A 25,153-nucleotide genomic window follows, 5' to 3' on the forward strand; every position below is an offset into this window, starting at 1 on the left:
GGATGAAGCCCCCTCCCACTGTTGTACTCATTTTGGAGGAGGTGTAGGTGCTGCCCATTGAGGTGCCAGCCCCTTTCCTGAGTGGGACGAGTGTTGCTGGGACATTCCATGGTTTCCCACAGTTCGAGGCTGGGGATTCCAGTGGGGTGCAACGAGGCACACCCAGGGCCCCACTGTCTGAGGCTGCGGGTCCAAGTGGGGTGCAGTGAGGCACAGCCAGGGCCCCATCATCCGAGGCTGCAGGTCCCCGTGGGATGCAATGACCCACACACAGGGTGAGGAGGGTGTGGGGGGGGGGGGGGGGGGAAGAGATCGACAGCATTCTCCTGAGGTCCAGCGGTGCAGGATCTAACAGATGTGGTTCAAATGATGACAATGAGTGCAGAGAGCATTGTCCTTACGTGATCACTCCGGGACACCATCAGGAGTGCGTGATGAGGTATCGGAACCGTCGGGAGAAGTAACAACACTCTCACGAGAAATGGGAACACTGTCGGTGCACACGAGGGAGGGAATGTCACAAGTAGCTGTTGCGCTGTCAGTGAACATCAGGGAGGGAATGTTTCAGGTAGTTGAAACACTGTTGCTCAACATGAGGGAGGGCATGTCAGAGGTAGCTGAGACACTGTCAGGGTGCATGAGGGAGGGAATGTCGGAGTTAGCTGCTGCAATAAGGGAACATGCCCAGCACTTGTGGCCATTGACAGAATCAACTGCTACTCCCACTCCAATCCCCAGACCAGCCTCTGAAGAGGCCCAAGCCTGGCCCTCCACATTACCGCCTGCACCCCCACCCTATCAAGAAGTGCGCATTACCCGAGATGTTCGAAAGAATAAGCTTGGTACCAACCCGAGAAACGCTGCGCCACTGCCTGCAGGCAGGGGTGGAGTCAACAAGATCAAGTGTAGCGGGCAGTCTTAGAATAAGGTGGAGGAGAGATGGGTGCAGCCTTTCTTTGCTGCTGTTGTTGTTATTATTGTTGTTGCTGTTGTAGCTGTTCTCAAATTAAAAGTATTTTTTAAGTTATGTAAATTTACAAGTTTAAAAGTTTGTAAGTGATCTTAAAGTTTTTCAGCGATCTTACCGAGTTTGTAAATGATGTTAAAGTTTGTAAGTGCTCTTAACTGAAAACTTTAAAGTTTGATACAAGAATAATTTTATTAATATTAAGTACAAAGAACTGTTTGTTAAACTTTTGAATAAAATATATTTTACATTATAATTGAATCATTTACATTATTTGTTCCATTTTTCACACAACTTTTTAAGTAAACAAGAATCATTTCCATCATTTGTTCCATTAACACAACACAACAGGTCCAAACAGTAAACATGGTCCATTTGGAATAGTTGACGCTGAGCCATTAGGCAGAAAAGCGTTCACGGATGAGTTGCTGGTGCAAGGCTCGAGCAATCGTTAAAGGGGCATGACGGCCCGCCCTCCTCTGCCATTGTGCTCCGGCCTCAGGCACTTGCATGGCTTCCTCATCCTCATCGTCCTCATTCTCCTCCTCCTCCTCCTGCTCGTCACCTGCATCTTCCACATCATCATCATCAGCCATTCTCACCGCAGGTGGGTCTTCCACTATCAGGTGCTGCTGCCTCATGATGGCTAAGTTATGCAGCATGCAGCACACAACAGTGAACTAACCGACAATCTCAGGGAAGTACAGCAAGTAGCATCCGGAATGGTCCAGGCATCAGAAACACTGTTTCAATATGCCAATGGTCCTCTCAATGATGCTGCGTGCTGCAATGTGCGACATGTTGTATTGACAGTCAGCTTCTGTCCGGGTTACACATAGGGGCGTCATGAGCCAGGTGTCAAGGCCATACCCTTTGTCTCCCAGTAGCCAGCTCTGCCCTTCTGGCTGCTGCTGCTGAAACATGGCAGATATAACGCTGTCGTGTAGAATGAATGCATCATGGGTACTGCCAGGGTATCTTGCATGGACTGACATGATACGATGCATGTCGTCACACAGGAGCTGCACATTCATGGAATGGAAGCCTTTTCTGTTCCTGCACATCTTGGAATTCTCCAAAGGTGCTCGCAAGGCGATGTGGGTACAATCAATGCAGCCCTGTAGCTTTCGGAAACCAGCAATCCTGGAGAAGACCATAGTCCTTTCACGCGTTGCCTGGTCGGTCATAGGGAACTTTATGTAGTCATTCTTCCAGGCATATAGTGCAGCAGTCACCTGCCAAATGCAGATATGTGTTGCATGTTGAGAAATGGTGCACACATCCCCAGTTGTGGCATGGGATGATCCAGATGCATAGAATGAAAGTGCAGCTGTAACCTTCACTTCAACTCTCAAAGCAGTCCTCCTGACACTTCTAGGTTGCAGGTCTGCTTTTACTAACTCACAGATCTCGGTTACAACTTCTTTGTGGAAAACACAGCCTTCTGATACAGTCTACCTCACTCAGGTGCAGGTACGAATGTCTGTCTTGATGAACCCGATGTGGGTAAGGCCTCCTGCCCATCATCCTAAGTGCTCTGAAGTTCCTCATGCGATGATGTCGAATCAATTGTCTCCTCCGCAGCACCATCATGCAGAAGGCTTGCACAAGGTATGGCATTGTCAGTATTGCCCTCATGATTGAATTGTACCTTTGCAAGAAGCTCAAAACGGCAGGCAGGACAAGGTTCTTCATTTTCTCTCTCTCCCCAGGTCGACGCCCTAGTATGGACCACACCCAGGTCTGAGCATGCCCAATGATCGGGAAACACTCCCTCCTTCCCGGACTTCATTTGATGCATAGTGCAAGGCTTCTCATGCCTTCAGTTTGCCTTCCACACATCCCTATCTCCACTGGGGCTTCTTTTCAAGCCGAGCCCTGAGCCAGTGTCCGGGCGAGGGACCAATTCTGCCGGCCGACGCTCCGACCCTTGAGCCTGGTTTGGAGATGTTCGGTGGTGGCATGGCACTTTTAAAAACAATCAAAACTTAAAGAATTCCATGAAACTTCCATTTTCTGCGTTTTAAGTTTGAAAAATTTAAGCTTGAAGATGCAAAACTCCCTCCCAAACTTTGCTTAAAAACAATGACGTCTTTCTGCACTGATTTTTTTGATGTGCATTGGTTTTCCTCAAGCGCCCAGAAGGTTTTTCGGGAATGGTCACATATGCCATCCTTGGAGAATTGTAAGTTGACCAAACTTGCATAATTGTGAAAAACTGGCAGAGATATCAGGTTATGACCCCCCTATTATGCAAAAAAAAACTATCCTAAAAAAATTGTAACTAACAATGTTTGGGGAAACTTAGATTTTTAAATTTAGGCCCAAAAAGGCGACACGCACCAAAAAAAAAAACAGCGCAAATTGCTGGGGAAAATTGTCTGGTAAAGAAGTACAACTGCCCAATGAATAAAGCAAATAGCCAAATTTTTACATTTTTAACAATAATCCATTTCAGTATGCAACTATTCTCGAATTCAGATACTGATTTCTTGATCAGATTTAGCTTTCAGTTGAAGTCAGCCAACTCACCACACACTCGTGATCTTCTGTTATCTTTAACGAGAATTCAGAGGCGAAATCCAGAGCTGAAATTCCTACAGTATTGCAGTCTATCATCTGGAAAACAAGGGAGAGGTTTCCAGAAAAGTATTCATCAATACACCGGGACAACAGAACAAACAAACCATTTTAGGCTGCAACAAACAGGCCATCGCATTCCCCATATTCTCACAGCATTTAACATCAACTTCTTTTCCTCCGTAACTATACCGCGCAGAAATTGCAGAAATAGTATTTCAAACTGCACTGCCCAGTTTCTAATGACATATCCCTTCAATTTGTGTATTATAAAATACTGACTCCTTAGCGACTAAGGTCTTCATTATTAATGACCCAATATTTTTCCACCACAGCTTTGATGTTCATCAAGTGCTTCAACTTGGAAGGAATACTTTTGATACCTTATATTCCAGGCGTTGGAATATATTTAATCAATGCACTACTGTTTTACTATTACACACAGTGTCATCATCATAGGCAGTCCTTCGGAATCGAGGAAGACTTGCTTCCACTCTTAATTTCTGCATGCTCTCGGCGACAAGACGCGAGGTGCTCAGCGCCCTCCCGGATGCACTTCCTCCACTTAGGGCGGTCTTTGGCCAGGGTCTCCCAGGTGTCAGTGGGGATGTTGCACTTTATCAGGGAGGCTTTGAGGGTGTCCTTGTAACATTTCCTCTGCCCACCTTTGGCTCGTTTGCCATGAAGGAGTTCCGAGTAGAGCGCTTGCTTTGGGAGTCTCGTGTCTGGCATGCAAACTATGTGGCCTGCCCAGCGGAGCTGATCAAGGGCCGAATTTTCGGCATCTGGTGAAAACGGAGCACCTCCGAGACTTACGTGACCTGCCTGGGCTCGAAGGTGCGCCGGAATATTCTGCAGCAATTCTCCGGTCCTCCTGGACCATGGCGTGGCGTGGCGCAGCGTAGTCTCCCTGGGGAGGAGCCTGCCTGCAGGGGGGCGGGGCTAGGGATCATGCCTTCTTCTCAGAGCCGGCAGCATTGCACAGGCACGCTGGAGCATGCGCGCCTGCGCAATGGCTTGGGAGAGCGTGGATACCGGGGGGAGAGGAGGAGGAGCGTGGATACCGGGAGGGGAGGGGGGGTGGGGAATGTGGATACCGGGAGGGGAGAGGGGGGGCGTGGGGCGTGGATACCGGGGGGGGGGGGGGGGGGGGAGGACGGGGGATGTGGATACCGGGAAGGGGGCGCGTGGCAACTGGGGTGGGGAGGGGGGTAGCGTGGCAACAGGGATGGAGGAGCGTGGGTTGAGGGGCACTCAATGATTGAAGGGCCGGAGAGAGCAGGGGTGCCTCGTTCCAGCCTCTTCCCCCCACCCCCCCCCCCACACACACGCACAGCCGCCACACACACACACACCCTCCCCCCACACACACACACCCCACCCCTCCCACACACACACACCCCAACCCTCCCATATACACCCCCCCCCCACTCCCACACATGCAGATACACACACACAGGCACACACCCGCACCCCTCACTGTCAGATACAGAGAGAGAGACACTACAGAGAGAGACACTGACAGAGACACCTTCCCTTCACATAAAGGTAGGACTTCTATTTTTTATTGATTGATTACTTATTACTCTGGTCTTGATGCTTTAAGTGCAGGGTTCCTTCTATTTTTTATTAATTAATTGCTTATTACTTTTGTGCTTCGTTTAGTGCTTGGTGCTTCAAATGTACTGCTTTGTTTAGTGTTTAGTGCTTTAAATGTACTTTGCTTCTTTAATGTTGTTGTGAAGGTGTTTATGGACAATCCTCTAACTTCCCTTACCCCCCGCTGTTGTGATGTTGATGTGTCCTTTGTGTTTAATGCTTCCCACCCGCCGTCTCTGGCTGTGCCTGCACTAAACTTAACGCTAGGTAAGGTTTTTCAGAACTTACAAAAGTGGACACTTACTCCATCCTAAGTTAGTTTCTATTAAGTTTTCACTGCCGAAACTTGCAAAACTGGCCTGAGTGGTTGGACACACCCGCTTTTGAAAAAAAAGTACCTTACCTAAAGCCAAACTAAACTAACTCACTAGAACTGGAGCAAACTAATATCCGAGAATTGCAATTTCTAACATACTCCAAACTAAACTAGTTACTCCAAAAAACTAGGAGCAACTCCACCCGAAACTTGGGCCCCATGTGTGGTCAGTGCTTCGATGCTGGGGATGTTGGCCTGGCTGAGGACGCAAATGTTGGTGCATCTGTCCTCCCAGGGGATTTGTAGGATCTTGCGGAGACATCGTTGGTGGTATTTCTCCAGCGACTTGAGGTGTCTACTGTACGTGGTCCATGTTTCTGAGCCTTACAGGAGGGCGGGTATTACTACAGCCCTGTAGACCATGAGCTTGGTGGTAGATTTGAGGGCCTGGTTTTCAAACACTCTTTTCCTCAGTCAGCCGAAGGCTGCGCTGGCACACTGGAGGCGGTGTTGGATTTCGTCATCAATGCCTGCTCTTGTTGATAGGAGGCTCCTGAGATATGGGAAGTGGTCCACGGTGTTCAGGGCTGCGCCGTGGATCTTAATGACTGGGGGACAGTGCTGTGCAGTAAGGACAGGCTGGTGGAGGACCTTTGCCTTGCTGATGTTTAGCGTAAGGCCCATGCTTTTGTACACAAATACGTCGACTATGTCCTGGAGTTCAGCCTCTGTATGTGCGCAGATGCAGGCGTCGTCCGCATAATGTAGCTCGACGACAGAGGTTGGGGTGTACCTGGCCTGGAGATGGCGAAGGTTGAACAGGTTCCCACTGGTTCTGTAGTTCTGTACATACAGTGTATTGGTAGATGCAATATACATATTTTAGGACTGCAGTAGCAATGGATATCTAAAACCAAATACATATCGAAAGATCATTTAACTCAAATAAAGCAACATAAACATATGCTGCATAGTTAGGCCAGATTATTAATAAGGAGAATCTCAATCACTTGCTCCACGTTAAGGCATTTGTGAGGTAAATTAACATTATACTATGAATCTCCCTTCCTCATTTGTACAAAGAGGCCCTGTATTTCCAAAGGAAACAAAACATAATTAAAATGTGATACATGATATAGACAAAACTGGAAATTTGATAGAAACAATTCTTTTATTCTAGATGCTTTTCCTGAACCAGGGCAAAATACTGAACACTACTTTTGTAAGACACAATGCAAGTCTTAATTAAGAGCAGAGATCATAAGGAGTAGTCAACATAATTTCCGAAACTCTGGTAGCCGAACCTCGGCAGTCGTTAGTTATTTGCAGTTACAAACAGTTTCCTACTATCAATTCCCGAGATCACACATCCCTTTCAAGCAAAACACCCACTCATGCACACGAATGAACAGCAACATGAGAGCGTCAGAGCTCTCCCTCATGGAAATTGCCCTTCTGGTCTCCGAGATGCTCTGAGATGCTCTACTTCACTGGCATGGGATACAATGGCCTGGGTGTTGCTGTACCAATAAAAGCCGAAGCTGTCAGCGCTCACCGTTATTACCAGGTAAAACTGACAGCAACTCCTGGCGTCCGCACACGCGCAGTTAACTTGGAAATTGGGAAGTTGCTGTCAGTGATACCCTGCTCCTCCGCAGGCTGCGCTGTTGCAATCTTCGCCCATAGAATCTGCACAGAGAGCACTGTTAAGGTGTGAACTTAATGCGATAATAGTGGGCAATTAGCCTATGAAAATCTTAAGCCATGTTCAATCAGGAGTAACTGTGGTTTGAACAGCGTAGTGTCATAATTACTGCGGAACAACCTCTCTGACCCTGAAAAATTAATTTTGTAAGTACGGAGTCTCATTCCCTCAGAAGAAAATTAATTTTGCAGATTTTTGCAAACATTAAAATTAAAATTAACTTTAAACTCAAGCGGTCATGTGCAAAACTGTCTGGTGACCATAAAACAAAGACAGCATAAGCACTACCAGCTGATGGAGTACAAACTACGGCACTATTAAAATGATGTTTCAATCGCTGAATGATGCAGAGATTGGTGTAGAAGTCTCACTTATCACTGTTGTGAAAAGCAGTCATTAACACAGAAGAATGAGGTGTTGCAATGTAAACTAAATGACACAATTTTTTTAGAGGCTGCAAGAGAGACAGACACCTGGGGGTTTGCGTACACAAATCTTTGAAGCTGGCAGGACAAGTTGAGAAAGCTGTTGAAATAAAACATCTGGGATCCTTAGCTTTAAAAATAGAGGCATATGGCTCAAAATTGGTCTTTTAGCGGTATCTTTTCAGCATTTTTTGCCAAAAATACTGCTATTTTTTAAAAGCCAGGAAATTGGCAACAAAATGCGCCCAACGGTAAAAATCATGTTGCACGAGGATTTGCGGTGGAAACCGCGGTCCTCGACAACTTTAGTCCGAGGCTGATTACCGCTAGAAGGACAGGCCCCGGAAGGGGGTAAACACAAAAAAAAAAATCACAAAACATTCACAAGACACTTCTCTAGCGAATCGCTAACAAAGAATTAAGAAATAAAAACATTTAAATTATCTTTTTTGCAGATCTTCATACTTACTGTTGTCTCTGGGGCTGCAGCGCAGGCTTTTCTCGGGTGTCTTTTTCATGCAGAGTACGGGTGCGCCAATTTAAAGCGATGTCGTTTTTTTTTTGTCTTGCACGACGGCGGTCCGCTTTTCAGCGGTATTTCAAATCCACCGGCGCACAACTTTGGCCAATTTCGGTGAACACCTTTTTCCGTCAAAAAAGGCGAAATATCGCTGAAAAAACGGGCGCATGGCTGGCCAATTTCTAGGCCTATAGAGTACAAAAACAAGGAAGTTTTGCTGAACCTTTATAAGACACTGGTTATTGTGCCCAATTCTGGGCAGACACTTTAAGAAGGATATCAAAACCTTGAAGAGGGTGCAGAAGAGATTGACTAGAATGTTATCAGGGATGAGGGACTTCAGCTATGTGGAGAGACTAGAAATGCTGGGACTGTTCTCCTTAGAGTAGAGAACGTTATGGGGAGATTTAATGAAGGTGTTCAAATTATGAAGGGTTTTGATACAAGTAGATAGGGAAAGAATGTTTCCACTGGAAGGAGGCTTGCTCATCCATGGGCACAGATTTAAAATAACTGGCAGAAGACACAGTGAGGAGATAAGGAGCAATTGTTTTTAGGCCACGAATTATGATGATCTGGAATTCACTGCCTGAAAAGTTGGTGGAAGCAGATTCAATAGTAATTTTCAAAAAGGGAATTGGATAGATACTTGCAATGGAAAAAAAATTGTAGGGCTATGGAGAAAGAGCAGGGAGTGGGACTAATTGGATAGTTCTTTCAAAGAGCCAGCACAGGCACGATGGGTCGAATGGCGTCCTTCTGTGTTGTATGATTCTATCTACTTAATTTCATTAGAGCTGCTGCATGGTTAAAGATTAAAGAAACACAATTTGAAGCATAATGTGAATCAGCTTGGTCATCAAACAGTTCCCAAACAAAAGGACAACTAATCTTATTTTAGATTCATTTGATTTACATATTAAATGAGAATTACAGGTTATTTTCTTTAATTGCCTCCGTTTGATGTTTAACCTAATGAAATTGGATTTCATAGAACTGCGAAACATTCCCTAAAGGCCTTCTATGCGGATGACTGCTTTCTACAACAGTGATAAGAGTTCTACACCAATCTCTGCATCATTCAGCCACTTGAACATCATTTACGGAGCGTCTATGCTATGGTAAAAAGCATTCAATTGAGCAAATGAAAGCCAACAATATATACACTTTTATTTTCTGACACTTCAAGGAGTACGTACTTGTAAGGAATACAAACAAGGAAAATGTATCTTTGGGCAAGTAAGCATGTGGAAGTACCCTAGCCTTAATGTCACTGGCTGACTTTCCATTCATTATAAAACCACTGTCCATTAAATGTTTATGTGCTGCAGAGTGTGAAATAGCGTATGTAATAAACTACCCAGAGACTACTGCCCATATTTTTACCTCCATGCTGTTTCTATCAATATTTAGTGAACTTTAATCTGGTTTCCTTATAGTAGACTGTATCAAGTCTCAGAGCCAGATATAAACCAATAAATGTCCACTCATAGCACCAAAAAAGTGATGCTCACATTGATGAAAAAGAGATCCTTTTCTCCTTTATTAAACTCATGCACACATGAAAATCACCATACAACTCCACTCCACTTTAGGTCAATTTATACTGTAGTTTACGCCTCAGTCATAAAAATTTGGCAGCTGGGCGGAGTATAGGGCAGAGCGCTAAGGGAGGCTAAAGGATACACCTCTCTTAGGGCGCTAGGCCGGCTGAGCATGGGAAAATCCCAAACTAAAGAGAAGGCCCGGGAGTGCTCTAAGAGAGGCCTGGGGGAAAAAACCCCCACCAAAATATAATATAATGCCACCACAACATAAATCGCAAAAAATAAATAAAAGAAAAAACAAACACACTTACCCGAGATGGACATTACTTACCTCATGGCAACCGGTATAGGTTGGACCACCCGTATTTTCAGGCGGTCCCAGCAGGGCTGCTGCGGGGCGAACGGTCGGGTGGGAGTCCAAAAGCGAGCCGGTGTTGCAACCAGGCACATTGCACACCAGCTCAACTCTTCCGGGCGGTACTGCTCCGGGCCCCCGCAAAACCGGTCTCGAAAACTCCTGCGGAGCGCTGGAAGCTGACCGTCCACCCAGAAATGCTCACCGCCGCCTTTGCCGCCCCTCCGGGGCAAAAAACAGAGAGAGACATCACCAGAAAATCCAGCCTAATACATTCATTTGCTGTTTCTGGGACCTCGCTGAGTGCAGGTTGGCTGGTGTGCTTGCTGCAAAATAGTGGCGACACTGCAAAAGCAATCCATTGGCTGTAAAGCACTGTAAACTATTCTGAGGATGTGAAAGGCTCTATATAGATGCAAGTTCTTTCTTCCTTATACATTTTATGCAGCTCATTTCGTAGGCCCCTCAGATTCTAAGTGTTGCCCCTCTCCTCTCTCGGAATCAGACCAGATGACTGTGAGCTGCTGAATCTAAATCATGAATATAAATTAGAAATAGTAGGAATCCAACACCGAACCCCAGGGCACTCCACTCAGCACTCCTCCCTCTCACCCAAGTATCACTCCATGAACAAGTATCCATTGCTTCCCATCTATCAGCCAATTTCTTATCCATTAAAGATTGTTGCCTTGAATCTCCACTCCTTTAAGCTTAAGCAGCAGCATTTTGTGCAGAACCTGATTATAGGCTTTTGGGGCATATTTTCAGGTTTTATACAGGTTAACAATTTGGAATTTAAAAAAATAAACAGCATCACTAAAGGTAGCGACACAGGTTAATAAGGCCGTACAAAAACAAACCAAGTACTCTGTTTTATTTCAAGAAGGACAGAATTGAACAGTAGAGAAGTTATGTTAAACCTGTATCGAACCTTGGTTGAACCACACTTGGAGTACTGTATATAATTCTGGTCGCTATATTATAAAAAGGATATAGAGGCACTGGAGAGGGTGCAACATTTTTTTTTAACAAGGATGATACCAGAAATGTGAGGGTATACCTAGCAGGGAAGGATGAACAGGCTGGTCTCTTTTTTCCTGAAAAGATAAGGCTGAGGGGTGATTTAATAGACGTCTTTAAAATTATGAAAGGTTTTGATAGGGTAGATACAGAGAATGTTACCACTTGTGCAGAACAGCATAACTAGAGGCCATCAATATAAGATAGTCACCAAGAAATCCAATAGGGAATTCGGAAGAAACTTCACCCAGAAAATTGTGAGAATGTGGAACTCGCTACCACAGGGAGTGGTTGAAGCGAATAGTTTCGATGCAATTAAGGGGAGGCTAGACAAGCATGTGAGAGAGAAGAGAATAGAGGGTTATGCTGATAGAGTTAGATGAGGAAAGACGGGAGGAACACTGGCATGGACTGGTTGGGCCGAATAGCCTGTTTCTGTGCTGCATATCCTATGTAATCTCCAAAAGGATTATATTGAGCCTCCTTAAAGGAGTAGAGTGAATTTCTGCTGGGAATAATCCTTCTTTATTAAGCACCTATCAAAGTCCAGTGCAATGTAAAAGTAACTGTTACAGCAAGTGACAGACAAGTAAAATACTGTCAGACCACTTGCAAGTCATACAATGGTTGGTGAGACCACACCTGGAGTACTGCATACAGTTTTGGTTTCCTTATTTAAGGAGGGATATACTTGCATTGGAGGTAGTTCAGAGAAGGTTCACAAGGTTGATTCCAGAGATGAAGGGGTTTTCATATGAAGAAAGGTTGAGCAGGTTGGACCGATACTCATTGGAGTTTAGAAGACTGAGAGGTGATCTTATTGAAACGTATAAGATTCTGAGGGGAGTAGATGCAGAGAGGATGTTTCCCTTCATGAAGAAATCTAGGACATAGTTTCAGAATAAGGGTCGCCCATTTGAAGCAGAAATGAGGAGGGTCATGAATCTTTGAAATTCTCTGCCCCAGAGAGCTGTGGAGGCTGGGTCATTGAATATATTTAAGGTGGAGATAGACAGATTTTTGAAGGATAAGGGAGTCAAGGGTTATGGGGAGCAGACAGGGAAGTGGAATTGAGGTCAAGATCAGATCAACCATGATCTTACTGAATGGCAGAGCAGGCTCAAGGAGCCATATGGCCTACTGCTGCTCCTATTTCTTATGTTCACAAGTTTGTACAGTAGTTTTTATTTTTAAACAGTTACAGCAACCTGTTGCGGAGACACATGCTGTACCATGGAATTATAGGTCATTGGGTTCCCATTGCAACGCCACACACTGGCAGTGCACCCTGTCGTAACATGACCACGGGTGGGGGGGTGGGCAGAGGTGGTGGGCACAAACCAGAGGCATAATGCTTCCAGCAGACAGAGAAACAAGAAAACAAAATCGAGGTATTCAAAATTATGAAGGGTTTTGATAGACTAGTTAGAGAGAAACTGTTGCCAGTGGTAGGAGGGCCGATAACCAGAGGACACAGAGGTAAGGTAATTGGCAATAGAACCATGGGGGTGAGCGATGAGGAGGATTTTTTAATGCAGCGAGTTATGATGATCTGGAATGCATTGCCTGAAAGGGTGGCAGAACCAGATTCAATGAGAGCTTTTCAAAAGGGAATTGGATAATGGCTTAATCAGAATAGTTCCCTGATCCTTTGACTTGGTAATCATTCAAATCTTTTTTCTTTAAACTTGTGGCTTATCAATGAGAGTTTTACAGCAAAGACTGAAATTCCAATTTATTTTCAATGCAGCACTGTAATATTTCCCAAACATAGTTTTCTGGAATCTCAACTGCTTTCAACATAGCATAATGCTGCCGTAAGCATGAATCAATTTCCATCTTTATGCTTCATTGATATTTGTGCAAGAGCCTGTGTATACGCCGGAATTTCTGTGACCGGTTGTTCTCAGACACACACTGAAAGGTGACAGATCATCACACGATACACAAAGCGAGAACTCTGGGTGCTCAGCAGAGCTTGGCGCTACCTGGCACTTCATGTTCCAACACAGGACTTCAGCAGGATGCTGCTCAATCAGCTTTAACCAGTTCCACTTTTACAATGACAGTGCCACATTTCTGGGATCTCGACTATCTGCATTTATTTCTGATTTGTATGAAAAGCACGACTGTACCCAGGGCCGGATTAAGGGCCTGGGGCAAACTAATCCAAATGGGCCTATAGTTATGTTTGTTCGTGTCCATTACATTATGTATATGATTCTGATTGTGAGTATGAAAACATAGGCCACTATATTCAACAATGAAAGCATATATTCTGTATCAAGTAGATACATATTCTAGTTCTGGTAACATTGCAATACTAGATTCCTATATGTATATGCAAATTTCTCTCAATAACATGTGAAATAAAACATATTCTGTTCTGTATATAGGTACATTAGTGTATATAGGTACTTCTGTATATAGGTATAAACAAGTGAATCTATTTTCCTCTGTCTTGTTTTTCATCTCTTATTGTCTATTCTATTCAGCCTATTTGGGAGGTGTTATATTTTTGTTCCAACATTTATTTGGTGGACGTGTTATTAGTGGGCCTGGGGCTGCAGCCCCATCCACCCCATGATTAATCCGCCGCTGACTGCACCACCAGCACCTTCCCCTCTTCATGTGATGAAAATACCACTGGCTAGCTGGCCATACGTACCTTGATGACGCAGGGCTCTGAAATGAGGGTGTCTGGGTTTAGCTCTTCCACCACAGCCTCTGGGATAACTGCCTTCTTCATGCAGGACATCTTAAAGCCGTACACATCGTCCCAGAAAGCAACTCGCTCGTCATGTTTCTTCTTGTCTCCCACTGCTACCAGGCTAATGGTGCAGATATCGGGGTACACTGCAAGAAAGTATTAAGTGCATTAACTTGGCTTCGGAGGAAAAAAGATACCAGATCATTAGATTTGGACTCTTGCGAATTCACACTCAAAGTTATTGGGTCTCAAAGGCAATGAATTTAGTGGAAAACAACCGAAAGGATAAATGTCATTGATTGTACGTAACAAAAGGTGCAAACTAATACATACAAAAGGTAATACCATGCAGCAGGAATTTTGTCCAGGCTTGTGTTTGCGATCAGCAAAAGCTTATTGCAGCATTTCCTCTGCCAATCTTAAGCAGGCTTTCATGAGCAGAGTGTGAGATTCAAAGGAAATCTATGCTGCTCTCATGTCTGTGTTGTGGATGAGTATAGGTTTAAAAAAAAAATCACGATTTGAGTCTATATTTGGAAATGGTTATGTCCAGGCTTTGAAAGCAGCAAGAGATGCTATCAGTCACCCCACTGCTTCCGCTTCAATGCCCTTTAAACTTCCCGACACGACATATTTGTCACTTCATTCTTTTCTTATTAGTGCAGTAATTGAATAATTATTACTGCACACGGGTGAAATTAACAAAGTGCTGATTGGACGGGGAGCAAGAGCTCTCTTGGCTGCTTACAAAGATTCACGGCAATGACATCTGTGTCCTTCTCGATTCGCTGCCCAAAGCCACTTTGTCTTTCACAGCAGCTCACGTGTCCGGCTGGCAACATGGGATGTACTCTGTACTATCGTAATGGCTCGCAAACTACAGAACGTCGCAAATTAAAAGGGGTTAATTTTCTGGGTTACGCAAAGTGTGCCCTTGTATCAGCATTATGACCAGCACACCATAAAGTGCACATTCTTCATGATTTTTTTTGGGAAAACATTCCTCATTTTCTGTGTGTTGATAGATCCGGGCTGTATTTGTAAGGGAGGTATTATCTCCTGTTTTACTCTTTATAAGGTCTAGTTCTGATTTTGGAGCGAGGATAAATTTTAAGTGGGTGGAAAAAGAACCCCTTCGTAATAACCAAAAGATCTCAGCAAAGTACATCCAAGCTAATGATCACAGTAAATGTGATTTTTAATATATCTTCCATACGAAAAATGCGGAGATCAGCAGATACTAACATTAACTGCTCAGAACCCAGCACTGTCTCACAACTGTAATTTTCCACCAATAAAAAATTGCCTTAGGAAATAAAAATGAAGTAGCGGCCTGTCACAACTGAGCTTTGAAAGCAAGCTGGGTTGCTGATTAGCCAACCTTGACTAATGTATCTGACTAAGAGAATACATACACACTGATTTCCTCTTCAGTTGCCAATCAAATTTTATTCTGAGAAACTAGGGCTGCAGACTGAGCATAGCTGTTTTTTGTTGAAAAAATCTGCCTTATTGTTATGAGCAGTGTACTGAATAAATAGTCATGTGGCATTGTGCTTCCAGCTCACACATCAGCACTGCAGTGCAACCAGCCTTGGTGAAGATCAATCTCATTCCTCGATTGTAAGTCAAAGTAGCATCCTTTTTCAACAACGTGACTTCCAGTAAAGCACAATTTTTTAAAAATGCGGTAACTAAGCATGCAAATATAGCTATGGAAGAATTCATTCAGTGCACATTTTGTTGCCAACCTTGTGTCTGAGGAACATTTGAACATATGTACTAGCAACATACTCTGACTACTGCTATTTGATGTGGCATTATTATTATGTAGAAAAGCATCTGAAATAAACATAGAATAGTTTATCTACTTAGCACACATAAAAAATACATAAAGTTCTCAGGATCTGAATCTAATTAAGTTGAATCTTGTTTGACCGAGCATTCTTTGTTGAAGTTGTTCTCATTTGCAACTTTATTTGATCATTGTGCTAGCTTAGGCTTCAATGAACAGAAACAAATGAACAGGCTCGTGCCCCATGCTCTTCAGTTTTCCTATTTTGCTGCCTGGGTGGGTTGATCGGATTAATTAATTACCCAGAAAACTTTTTCATTCTGCATTCACGTTCAACAATTACACATGAGAACTGTTAAGATTTCAGGGGGCCGAAATTCACTTGCGCAAGAAAGTTGGCGCACCTATGAGTTTCCTACCTGCTTTTACTGCTGGGATCCATGAGGTGGTCCGATGATCGATTTTCTGGACTTTGAAATTTTTTTAAAGTCCCACCGAAGTCGGTCATAGTGGGGGCGGGAGATGGACAGGAAGGGACTGACGTTTGGTAGGGACCGGGACTCCGACGCTGTCAATTAGCGGTGGAGTAGTGGTGAAGTCACAATGCGAGTTAAAAGGGAGAGAATCTGTCAGCTTTTATCTTCGGCCACTGGGCCACCAGGGAGGATTTCGGCCAGACCAATGGCCTCGCACCCAAGAGGGGGTGCCAGGCTGCCTGTTGGCAGCCCGGCTGAATCCGTGGGCACTATCTTGCCGGCCGATCGGGAAGTCGGCAAAAATTAATACATGGCAGCCGCGGCAGTGGGCCCTCCCCTTGAAGCGCTGCTGTGCTGCCGGGCCGCACTCACTGCGGATACGGTACACTGACACAGAAAGCTGTTGGGGGCACCGCGTGGCGGCGGGTCGATCTATTTTGCTGAATTTCGGGCTTGTGGCGGTCATCAGCATTGTGGCAGAATCAGGTCCAGGCCAAAAAGTCCCCAACTTGAATTTGGATCGGGGCGGCCAGTTGACCACAAAGCAGCAGCCACGGGATTCTAACACTTGGCCGCCGCAAACGCGCAATAACAGGTCTTTCTGAGATCCTGATTTTCGGCCCCCAGAACTTTTAATGATGCTTGAAAAAGTTCTAGCAAAAGTTAAGTACTACGTTGATATTTTTATCTTCTGATTTAAATTTCTTCTGTGTATATTTCTTTATTGTAATAAACTTCATTTGTCATTTTAGCCTGAGCTATATAGTCTGTTGGCATGATGTTTTGCTACTTAACAGAGAGATCAGAAGGAATGGTTGGCAACATATACAATTTTCAGTGCAAACCTCAGCAAGATAATGATAGATTGTACACCCTGTGGCCTGGTATAGTGTGCACTTAACATGTAAAGGTTTCCATTAATAGGAAGCATGGGCTTGCCAATGGAAGTTCACTTTTGTGGTGAGAAAGGGTAAAACCTCATGAGAGAAAAGCTCGGCTTGTAACATGTAGGCTTCAAAAGGATGCACTTTTACAAATCTTCCAAAGATCTTTACCCTAAGTTTTAAAACCTATTTATTACTCATATCCAATTATCACCAGCTATATTTATATTTGGGTTAATATTGAAAGATCTCTGGTAGGTGAGATTGATCCCAGTTCATCACGGTATTCCAAAAGCAAGTTCCGACCCAGGGTGGAACAAATTGATTAGGACACAGTTCCTCTGACACCATATGCAAAATGCTAGGGGCGGGGAGGGGGAAGGGAAGGAGATCCCTTACAACTGCCTCCCCACTAGTCTAAACATGCCTCACATTTGGAATTCAGCCCTATTGATTGAAGAAGTAGGGATGCAAATTTCTCTCCTGAATTAAATTAACCTCAAAACTGTTTTGAATAAGGAGCAAGACCAGCATTTAGGAGCTGTGATACAGATGGCTAAGTGACAAAAGGCAATGTTTGAATCTGGGACTTACTAATTCAGAAAAATAATAGTGTTATTAACTGAGTATTTGCCTCCCCAGCCCTCACCATGCCTCAAACTCTTGATGCTCTTTGTTGTGCCCCATGTGCTAAATCTGGTCTATTGCCCCATTGCTTCGCTCACAACATATTCCTAAGCCAGCTGTTAACATCTGTACCATACACATTATACTGAAGCGTTCATTGATGACCAGTTTCAAGGAAGGGAAAAAAAACCCTCAATGCTATTTGTATGTCATTCGCTGTCGTAAACCTTCATTATGTGGGTCACTATGTGACCTTCATTATCCGTTTGCTTGCATCATGCTATACTGCATTCAGTGTGTCCACACCAGCAGTAAGGAAGAGATTGGAATGTCGTATATTCTTTACAACACTGATAGAGAATTCAAATAGGCTGCAAAGTTGATAAAACACCCAGACTCTTGCCTGCGTGAGAGTTAGCACATTGCATTGAGCTATAACTCACGCTTGACATTTCAGGACTTTTGGTAGCGAGCCAATTATGGGCTAACAACATATCAATTGAGCCAATAAGGTCAAAGGGGGCAAGGTCACGATTGTAAATTGTTCCAGGATAAGTACAGCCATTTTTTGCCATGTGTTTCAGAAGGACAAAGGACCTGGCATAAAGCCAGCAGTTTGTTGCAGCTTCCAGAATAAAGTTATGTTAAATTATCACCGGAGTTCGCATCTCATTGAAAATTAAGAGATCTAACAATTTTGGCGTCACGAACAGGATCGCTGAGGGAAGAAATTGAATTTTGGACATCGGACCTACATACTGAGGTAAGGACTCCTCTTTATAAAAGTCCTGGGTCAATTGTCTAAATTCACCTCCCCTTCTACGCGATTCCGAAAGCCTCTGGTTTGCGAACCCTCCGGTTGGTAATCGGCTCGAGGTCTCATAGATGTCTAAACTTCGGCGGTGTGTTAGTTAATTCATCACCGACCCACTGATCGGCTAGAAAGCCTACGACTCGAGATCCCAGTAAAGGAATTAGTACTATGGCAGCAGAAGATAAGAGCAAAGAATTACCTACAACTGTTAAAGGTGGGCGGGTACCACCTGAGGTTTCGATAGACGAAATCCTCCAACAGTTGAAAGAATACATAGAGCAACAATTCGACTTATCTAAAACCTGTATTAAGATTGAACGGAAATACAGTACCTCCAAAGGACAATGGTCCTTGGACGAGATCAAAAAGGTCTGGGGAAAAACGATCCGTATGAAAAATAAAGAGCGAACCAGATGGTCCTAAGCTATTATGGGACAGATCCGACAGCGGAATGAAATTATAATGCGTTCCCAACATAATAGGGACTTGACCAGTACAAAGGACCAATTGCAAGCGGTTTGTGAACAATTGAGACAGAAAAAGCTTGAACTTGAAAAGTTGGAAGCGGAAGTTAAAGATCTTAAAGGTGAAATTAAAGAAGGGAAAAAAATCATTAGGTCAAGAGACAGTAATAGGAAAAGGAAAATGTATCGGTCAATTCCCAGGGTACCCATGTTTGGATAAATTAAAAGCGCAAACCCGAAGACACGACCAAGGAAGAGATACGGATTCTGAATCCTCTGACGATACAGGGTCGGAGGATGAAGAATTAGGGGTGCGCTTTGCCCCGTTTAAAAAAAGACGAGTTGTAGTCAAACCAGAAGAGACTGTGGATGAGGGCAGAACCAAAAAAAATGAAGAAAAGGCTGTATGAAAAATACTTAGTTCATGATCTGGCAGACCCAGAGAAAATTGATAAATGGTCCAAGGAGTTGCCCAATCCAAAGAAAGGGGGAGTGAAAACGTGGGACCAATTGGGCCGCTTAAGAAATATATATCAACTTCATTCCTGGGATGGAGTGCAAATTTTGACCATAATGGTGCCAAAAACACAAGGCAGAAAATTGTACGACAAGGTAGAAGGAGCTTTGGGGTGGGATGAGTAAGAATTAGATGCAGGGTGGGATGCGATTAAATACTGGCTGCAAGCCTTCAGTCCAGCTAAGACAGCTAAGGGAATTATAGACCGGTAAGCCTGACATCGGTAGTGGGTAAGATGATGGAATCAATTATTAAGGATGTCATAGCAGCGCATTTGGAAAGAGGTGACATGATAGGTCCAAGTCAGCATGGATTTGTGAAAGGGAAATCATGCTTGACAGATCTTCTAGAATTTTTTGAGGATGTTTCCAGTAGAGTGGACAAGGGAGAACCAGTTGATGTGGTATATTTGGAATTTCAGAAGGCTTTCGACAAGGTCCCACACAAGAGATTAATGTGCAAAGTTAAAGCACATGGGATTGGGGGTAGTGTGCTGACATGGATTGAGAACTGGTTGTCAGACAGGAAGCAAAGAGTAGGAGTAAGTGGGTACTTTTCAGAATGGCAGGCGGTGACTAGTGGGGTACCGCAAGGTTCTGTGCTGGGGCCCCAGCTGTTTACACTGTACATTAATGATTTAGACGAGGGGATTAAATGTAGTATCTCCAAATTTGCGGATGACACTAAGTTAGGTGGCAGTGTGAGCTGCGAGGAGGATGCTATGAGGCTGCAGAGCGACTTGGATAGGTTAGGTGAGTGGGCAAATGCATGGCAGATGAAGTATAATGTGGATAAATGTGAGGTTATCCACTTTGGTGGCAAAAACAGAGACAGAATATTATCTGAATGGTGACAGATTAGGAAAAGGGGAGGTGCAACGAGACCTGGGTGTCATGGTACATCAGTCATTGAAGGTTGGCATGCATGTACAGCAGGCGGTTAAGAAAGCAAATGGCATGTTGGCCTTCATAGCGAGGGGATTTGAGTACAGGGGCAGGGAGGTGTTGCTACAGTTGTACAGGGCCTTGGTGAGGCCACACCTGGAGTATTGTGTACAGTTTTGGTCTCCGAACCTGAGGAAGGACATTCTTGCTATTGAGGGAGTGCAGCGAAGGTTCACTAGACTGATTCCCGTGACTGACCTATCAAGAAAGATTGGATCAACTGGGCTTGTATTCATTGGAGTTCTGAAGAATGAGAGGGGACCTCATAGAAACGTTTAAAATTCTGATGGGTTTAGACAGGTTAGATGCAGGAAGAATGTTCCCAATGTTGGGGAAGTCCAGAACCAGGGGTCACAGTCTAAGGGTAAGCCATTTAGGATTGAGATGAGGAGGAACTTCTTCACCCAGAGAGTGGTGAACCTGTGGAATTCTCTACCACAGAAAGTTGTTGAAGCCAATTCACTAAATATATTTAAAAAAGAGTTAGATGTAGTCCTTACTACTAAGGGGATCAAGGGGTATGGTGAGAAAGCAGGAATGGGGTACTGAAGTTGCATGTTCAGCCATGAACTCATTGAATGGCGGTGCAGGCTAGAAGGGCCTAATGGCCTACTCCTGCACCTATTTTCTATGTTTCTATGTTTCTATGACAGACTGGGGAAAAATTGCAGCCTGCCAACAGAAAGGAACAGAGGAGGTCCTGGAGTATGACGAGCGGTTTAGATGCACGTGACTAGAACATTCGGGTATGAATAATACGGATGAGAAAATGGATGAACAAAAGTTTGGACCCCTGAAAGCAGCTTTCGTGGCAGGTCTAAAGCCAGAACTGTCCAAAATCCTTAAGATAGTGTTACCGGACTGGGAAGGTAGAGGAATTACCTTTGCAACGTTGATGGAGCGATGTAACCAATTAGACAGGGATATGGGAGCTAAAGTCTGAGCTGTGCAGGCTATGGGATGGAAATCCCAGGATTCTGATAAACAGTCATTTGGAAAATTACCCGGAAAATGTCATTATTGTGGGAAGGAAGGTCACTGGGCCAAGACGTGCAGGGCGAAACAGCAAGGTCATGGCCGGAGAAGAGGACGTAGCCAGGGATACCATTCAGCCAACAAACCAGGATTGTCACAAGATAACGACCTCATAGAAGCATTTAAGCGACTGACAATACAACAACAGAAGGAGTTACTTGGGGTAGCAAAAAACGATTAGAGCCCACCCTGGCCTCCCTCCTCGCACTAATACAACAAAGGGGAGATGGACTATATATAACTGTGAGGGTGGGCGATAAGGATGTGGACTGTCTTTTAGACACAGGGACGGAATTAACATGCCTACCCCTACAATATGGAGATTCTTTGCCATTGGATGGTACGGCACGTACAGCCTATGGAGTTGGGGGCGATAAAATGGAAATTAAAAGGACAACACCAGTACTTATAGGGCTGGGTCCACATGAACTAACCACGCCGGTCAGGATAGGCCCAGTAGATCAACCCCTTTTGGGAATGGACGTTCTAATCCAAGTAGATTCATCGTTGTATTTCGAGGATGGTCAATTAGAACTTTGAAGAAAGAAGAATTGAAGGAACACCCGATATGGGCTAAAGATAAGAACGATTGTGGCCTACTCCAGATGGAGCCTGCGTCATTTACCGGGACCAGGCCTACATGCACTAAACAGTATCCCATCAGTCCAACTGCCATCGCGGGAATCTTAGCGGTTATTCAGCAATTGGAGAAACAAGGGGTGCTTAGTAAAACGCATAGCTCCTCCAATAGCCCCGTGTGGCCGGTACAGAAATCTAATGTGACTTGCCGTTTGACTGTCGATTATAGGAAAGCTAACCAGTGTATTGATTAAAAAGCTCCTTTGGTCGCAGATCCCTCCACCATTTTTAATGCCCTCAAACCTGAACATAAATATTTCTCGGTTATAGATATGGCCAACGGATTTTGGTTGGTGCCTCTGGCACCGGAGGTTCGACAGTGGTTTGCTTTCACGGTCCAAGGACAACAGTATACTTGGACCCGGTTACCGCAGGGTTTCCACAACAGCCCTACGGTATTCCACATGGCTTTACAAAGCCATTTGCGAGAATTACCTCCCCTGTCATCCACAGTCATCCAATATATAGATGATATCCTGCTAGCTTCAAACACGAAAGAACAGCATGAACAAGATTTACGAGCTTTGCTGGACCACCTTTGGCTGAAAGGACATAAAGCCAGCATCGACAAAGCACAAATATCCCAAGAAGAGGTTGTATACCTGGGACAAAAGATTTCACAAGGAAAGAGAGAACTTACCCATGATAGAACTGCAGCCATTCGGGCTGCTAAAAAACCCACCACTATTCAGGAACTAAGGTCTTTTTTGGGATTGTGTAACTTTAACAGAAATTGGATTCACTCCTTCACACAGCTTGCTCAGCCACTAAATGATATCTTAAAGGGGAAACGTGCCTCTAAAGAAGCCATCACCCTCACAAAGGAACAGGAAGAGGTCTTGCTGAGTTTGAAAAAGGCTTTGTGTTCGGCACTGGCTCTGGGAATCCCCGACAGTGGTAAGCCATTTACCCTGTTTGTCCATGAGAAAGAAGGATATATGACAGCTATACTGACACAAGAACATGGGGATCGGCAAAGACCTATTGGCTATTATTCGGCAAAACTGGATGCCGTAGCCCTCGGATGGGGAAGTTGCCAAAGGGCCACGGAAGCTACATGTCAAACGGTAATGATCACTGCGGGTCTAGTCCTCGACCAAAAGCTGATTGTCAAGTATCCCCACACCGTACACACTTTGCTGTCTATGAATAGAATGTCTCAGGTGACGACAGCTAGATGGACCCGCTGGACAGCAGTTTTGGAAGCGCCTAATCTCCATATCGTTCGGACCAGCCCGGTTAATCCCGCAACTATGCTCCCGATGTCAAAATCGAGGGAGCAAGAGAGGGGAGAATGTGAAGAGCATGACTGCATGGAGATTTTAAAAGAAACAGAAGAAGCAGCCTTAGCAGCAGAGGAGCCTCTGCACAACCCAGACCTCATCCTGTTTACAGATGGTTCCTCCATTGTGGACAATGGTACCAGAAAAGCAGGATGGGCAGTTACAACCTTATATGAGGTAGTGGCAAAAGGATGTTTACCCTCAGGAACGTCAGCACAACAGGCCGAGTTACGGGCCCTGTCAGAAGCATGTCGAATAGCAGAAGGACAGACAGCTAATGTCTACACAGATTCGCGTTATGCTTTTGGTCTGTTATGGCGGAAAAGAGGATTCCTCACTGCTGCTGGTACACCTATCCGAAATGGAAAAGAAGTCTGAGACTTACTAGAGGCCATACAATTACCTCAGGAAGTGTCCATCCTGAAGTGTAAGGCCCATACTAAGGAAAATACCACGGAAGCTCAGGGAAATGCCCGAGTCGACCAGGCAGCTAAAGATGCCGCCTCACAGGGTGTTCCCCCAAAAGAACCAACACAGATGTGCAGATTGAAAGCACTCAGGACTCTGACACGAGACCTTCAAACAATGCAAGGCGAGTGCTCCCGAGAGGAAAAATGGACATGGATTGAGGCAGTAATTAAGCTATGTGAAGATGGTGTCTGGAGACAAAGAGTTACCGACAAGCCAGTCGCGCCACAAGGCTTATGCCTTTTTTAGCCTAACAGATCCACTCGTGGGGACACTTGGCCTCACAACAGATGACGGCACGGTTCCAGAAAAGCTGGTGGGGTCAGGGATTTAAAAAACATGCCCAGCTGGTAGCAGACCGTTGTGTGGTCTGCCAGAAAAATAATTCTGGACCCATCACGGTAATGCCCCAACTGAGGCCCTCTGCCCCTGTCAGACCATTCCAGCATCTGCAGGTTGATTATATATCTCTCCCTCCATGCCAAGGATACATTAACATTCTTGTCATGGTCGACAGATTCTCTAGATGGGTAGAAGCTGTCCCAACTAAAAGAGCCACAGCCAATCAGACTGCAAAGGTCTTGTGTAAGGATTACATTCCCCGATGGGGAGTCCCGAATAGCATTGACTCAGATCAGGGAACACCTTCACAGGTGCTGTCTGCCAAGAAGTCTGTAGGTTACTGAACATTACGTGGGATTTACACTGTCCTTATCACCCACAATCATCAGGACAAGTAGAAGGAATTAATCGAACTCTGAAACAACGGCTTGCCAAATATCACCAAGAAGGAACACCATGGCCCCAGGCACTACCAATAGTGCTACGTAGCATTAGGGCAACCCCAAACAGAACTACAGGTCTAAGCCCATTTGAAATTATAACAGGAAGACCCATGTCACTGCCAGGAACTATTAATTTACGGAAAGCTGATGTTCACTTAATGAGTGACACTCCCTGTTATCATACTGTCAGAACCTAACCAATGCTATTAGTTCTGTTTCCCAACAGGTATCGGCAGCTTGGCGTAATCCACTCGAAGGAGGACACGACATCATCCCGGGCATTTGAGTGTATGTGAAAAAGTTGCAAAAAGAACCTTTGGGTGCCAAGTGGGAGGGACCTTACCAAGTGTTATTGACCACCCAAGCAGCTGTTAAAGTCCAAGGAAAGAAAGCCTGGATCCACGCCTCACACGTTAAACGAGCACCCGTAACTGAAGCTGAAATCTGATAAGGACAATTACTTTTTGCCAAAATGTATAAATTTACTGTACTACTGACTGTCGGTATTCTAGGCATTTGCCTACTTCTTTCTAGCCGACCCTCTGCACCAAAGGGAAAGAGTAGAGTACCCAGGGAATTACATGTAAATACTTTTTTATATATGTCATATATTTATGCCAAAAAAAGTAACATTTCTAGTTGTTGGGTGTGTGCGCATATTCCTATTCACTCAAAGGG

At 44.6% G+C, this 25,153-nt stretch overlaps 1 protein-coding gene across 6 annotated transcripts in view; it reads right to left on the reverse strand.

Moving 5' to 3' along the window:
* Window positions 1-25,153, reverse strand: part of prmt3 (protein arginine methyltransferase 3) — a 323,649-nt gene that overhangs the window by 118,006 nt on the left and 180,490 nt on the right. For all 6 annotated transcript variants that reach the window (XR_011596499.1, XM_070898645.1, XM_070898646.1 and 3 more), the window contains exons 12-13: window positions 13,703-13,890; window positions 3,500-3,586 (exon numbers count right to left, since the gene is read on the reverse strand). Coding sequence is in view for 5 of the 6 variants with exons in the window: in XM_070898645.1 (XP_070754746.1) it covers window positions 3,500-3,586; window positions 13,703-13,890 (275 nt within the window). In the remaining variant the exon portion in view is untranslated. The remainder of the gene's footprint in view (window positions 1-3,499; window positions 3,587-13,702; window positions 13,891-25,153) is intronic.

The sequence above is a fragment of the Pristiophorus japonicus genome, chromosome 14 (genome assembly GCF_044704955.1).
Source record: "Pristiophorus japonicus isolate sPriJap1 chromosome 14, sPriJap1.hap1, whole genome shotgun sequence".
NCBI classification, from domain to species: domain Eukaryota; kingdom Metazoa; phylum Chordata; class Chondrichthyes; family Pristiophoridae; genus Pristiophorus; species Pristiophorus japonicus.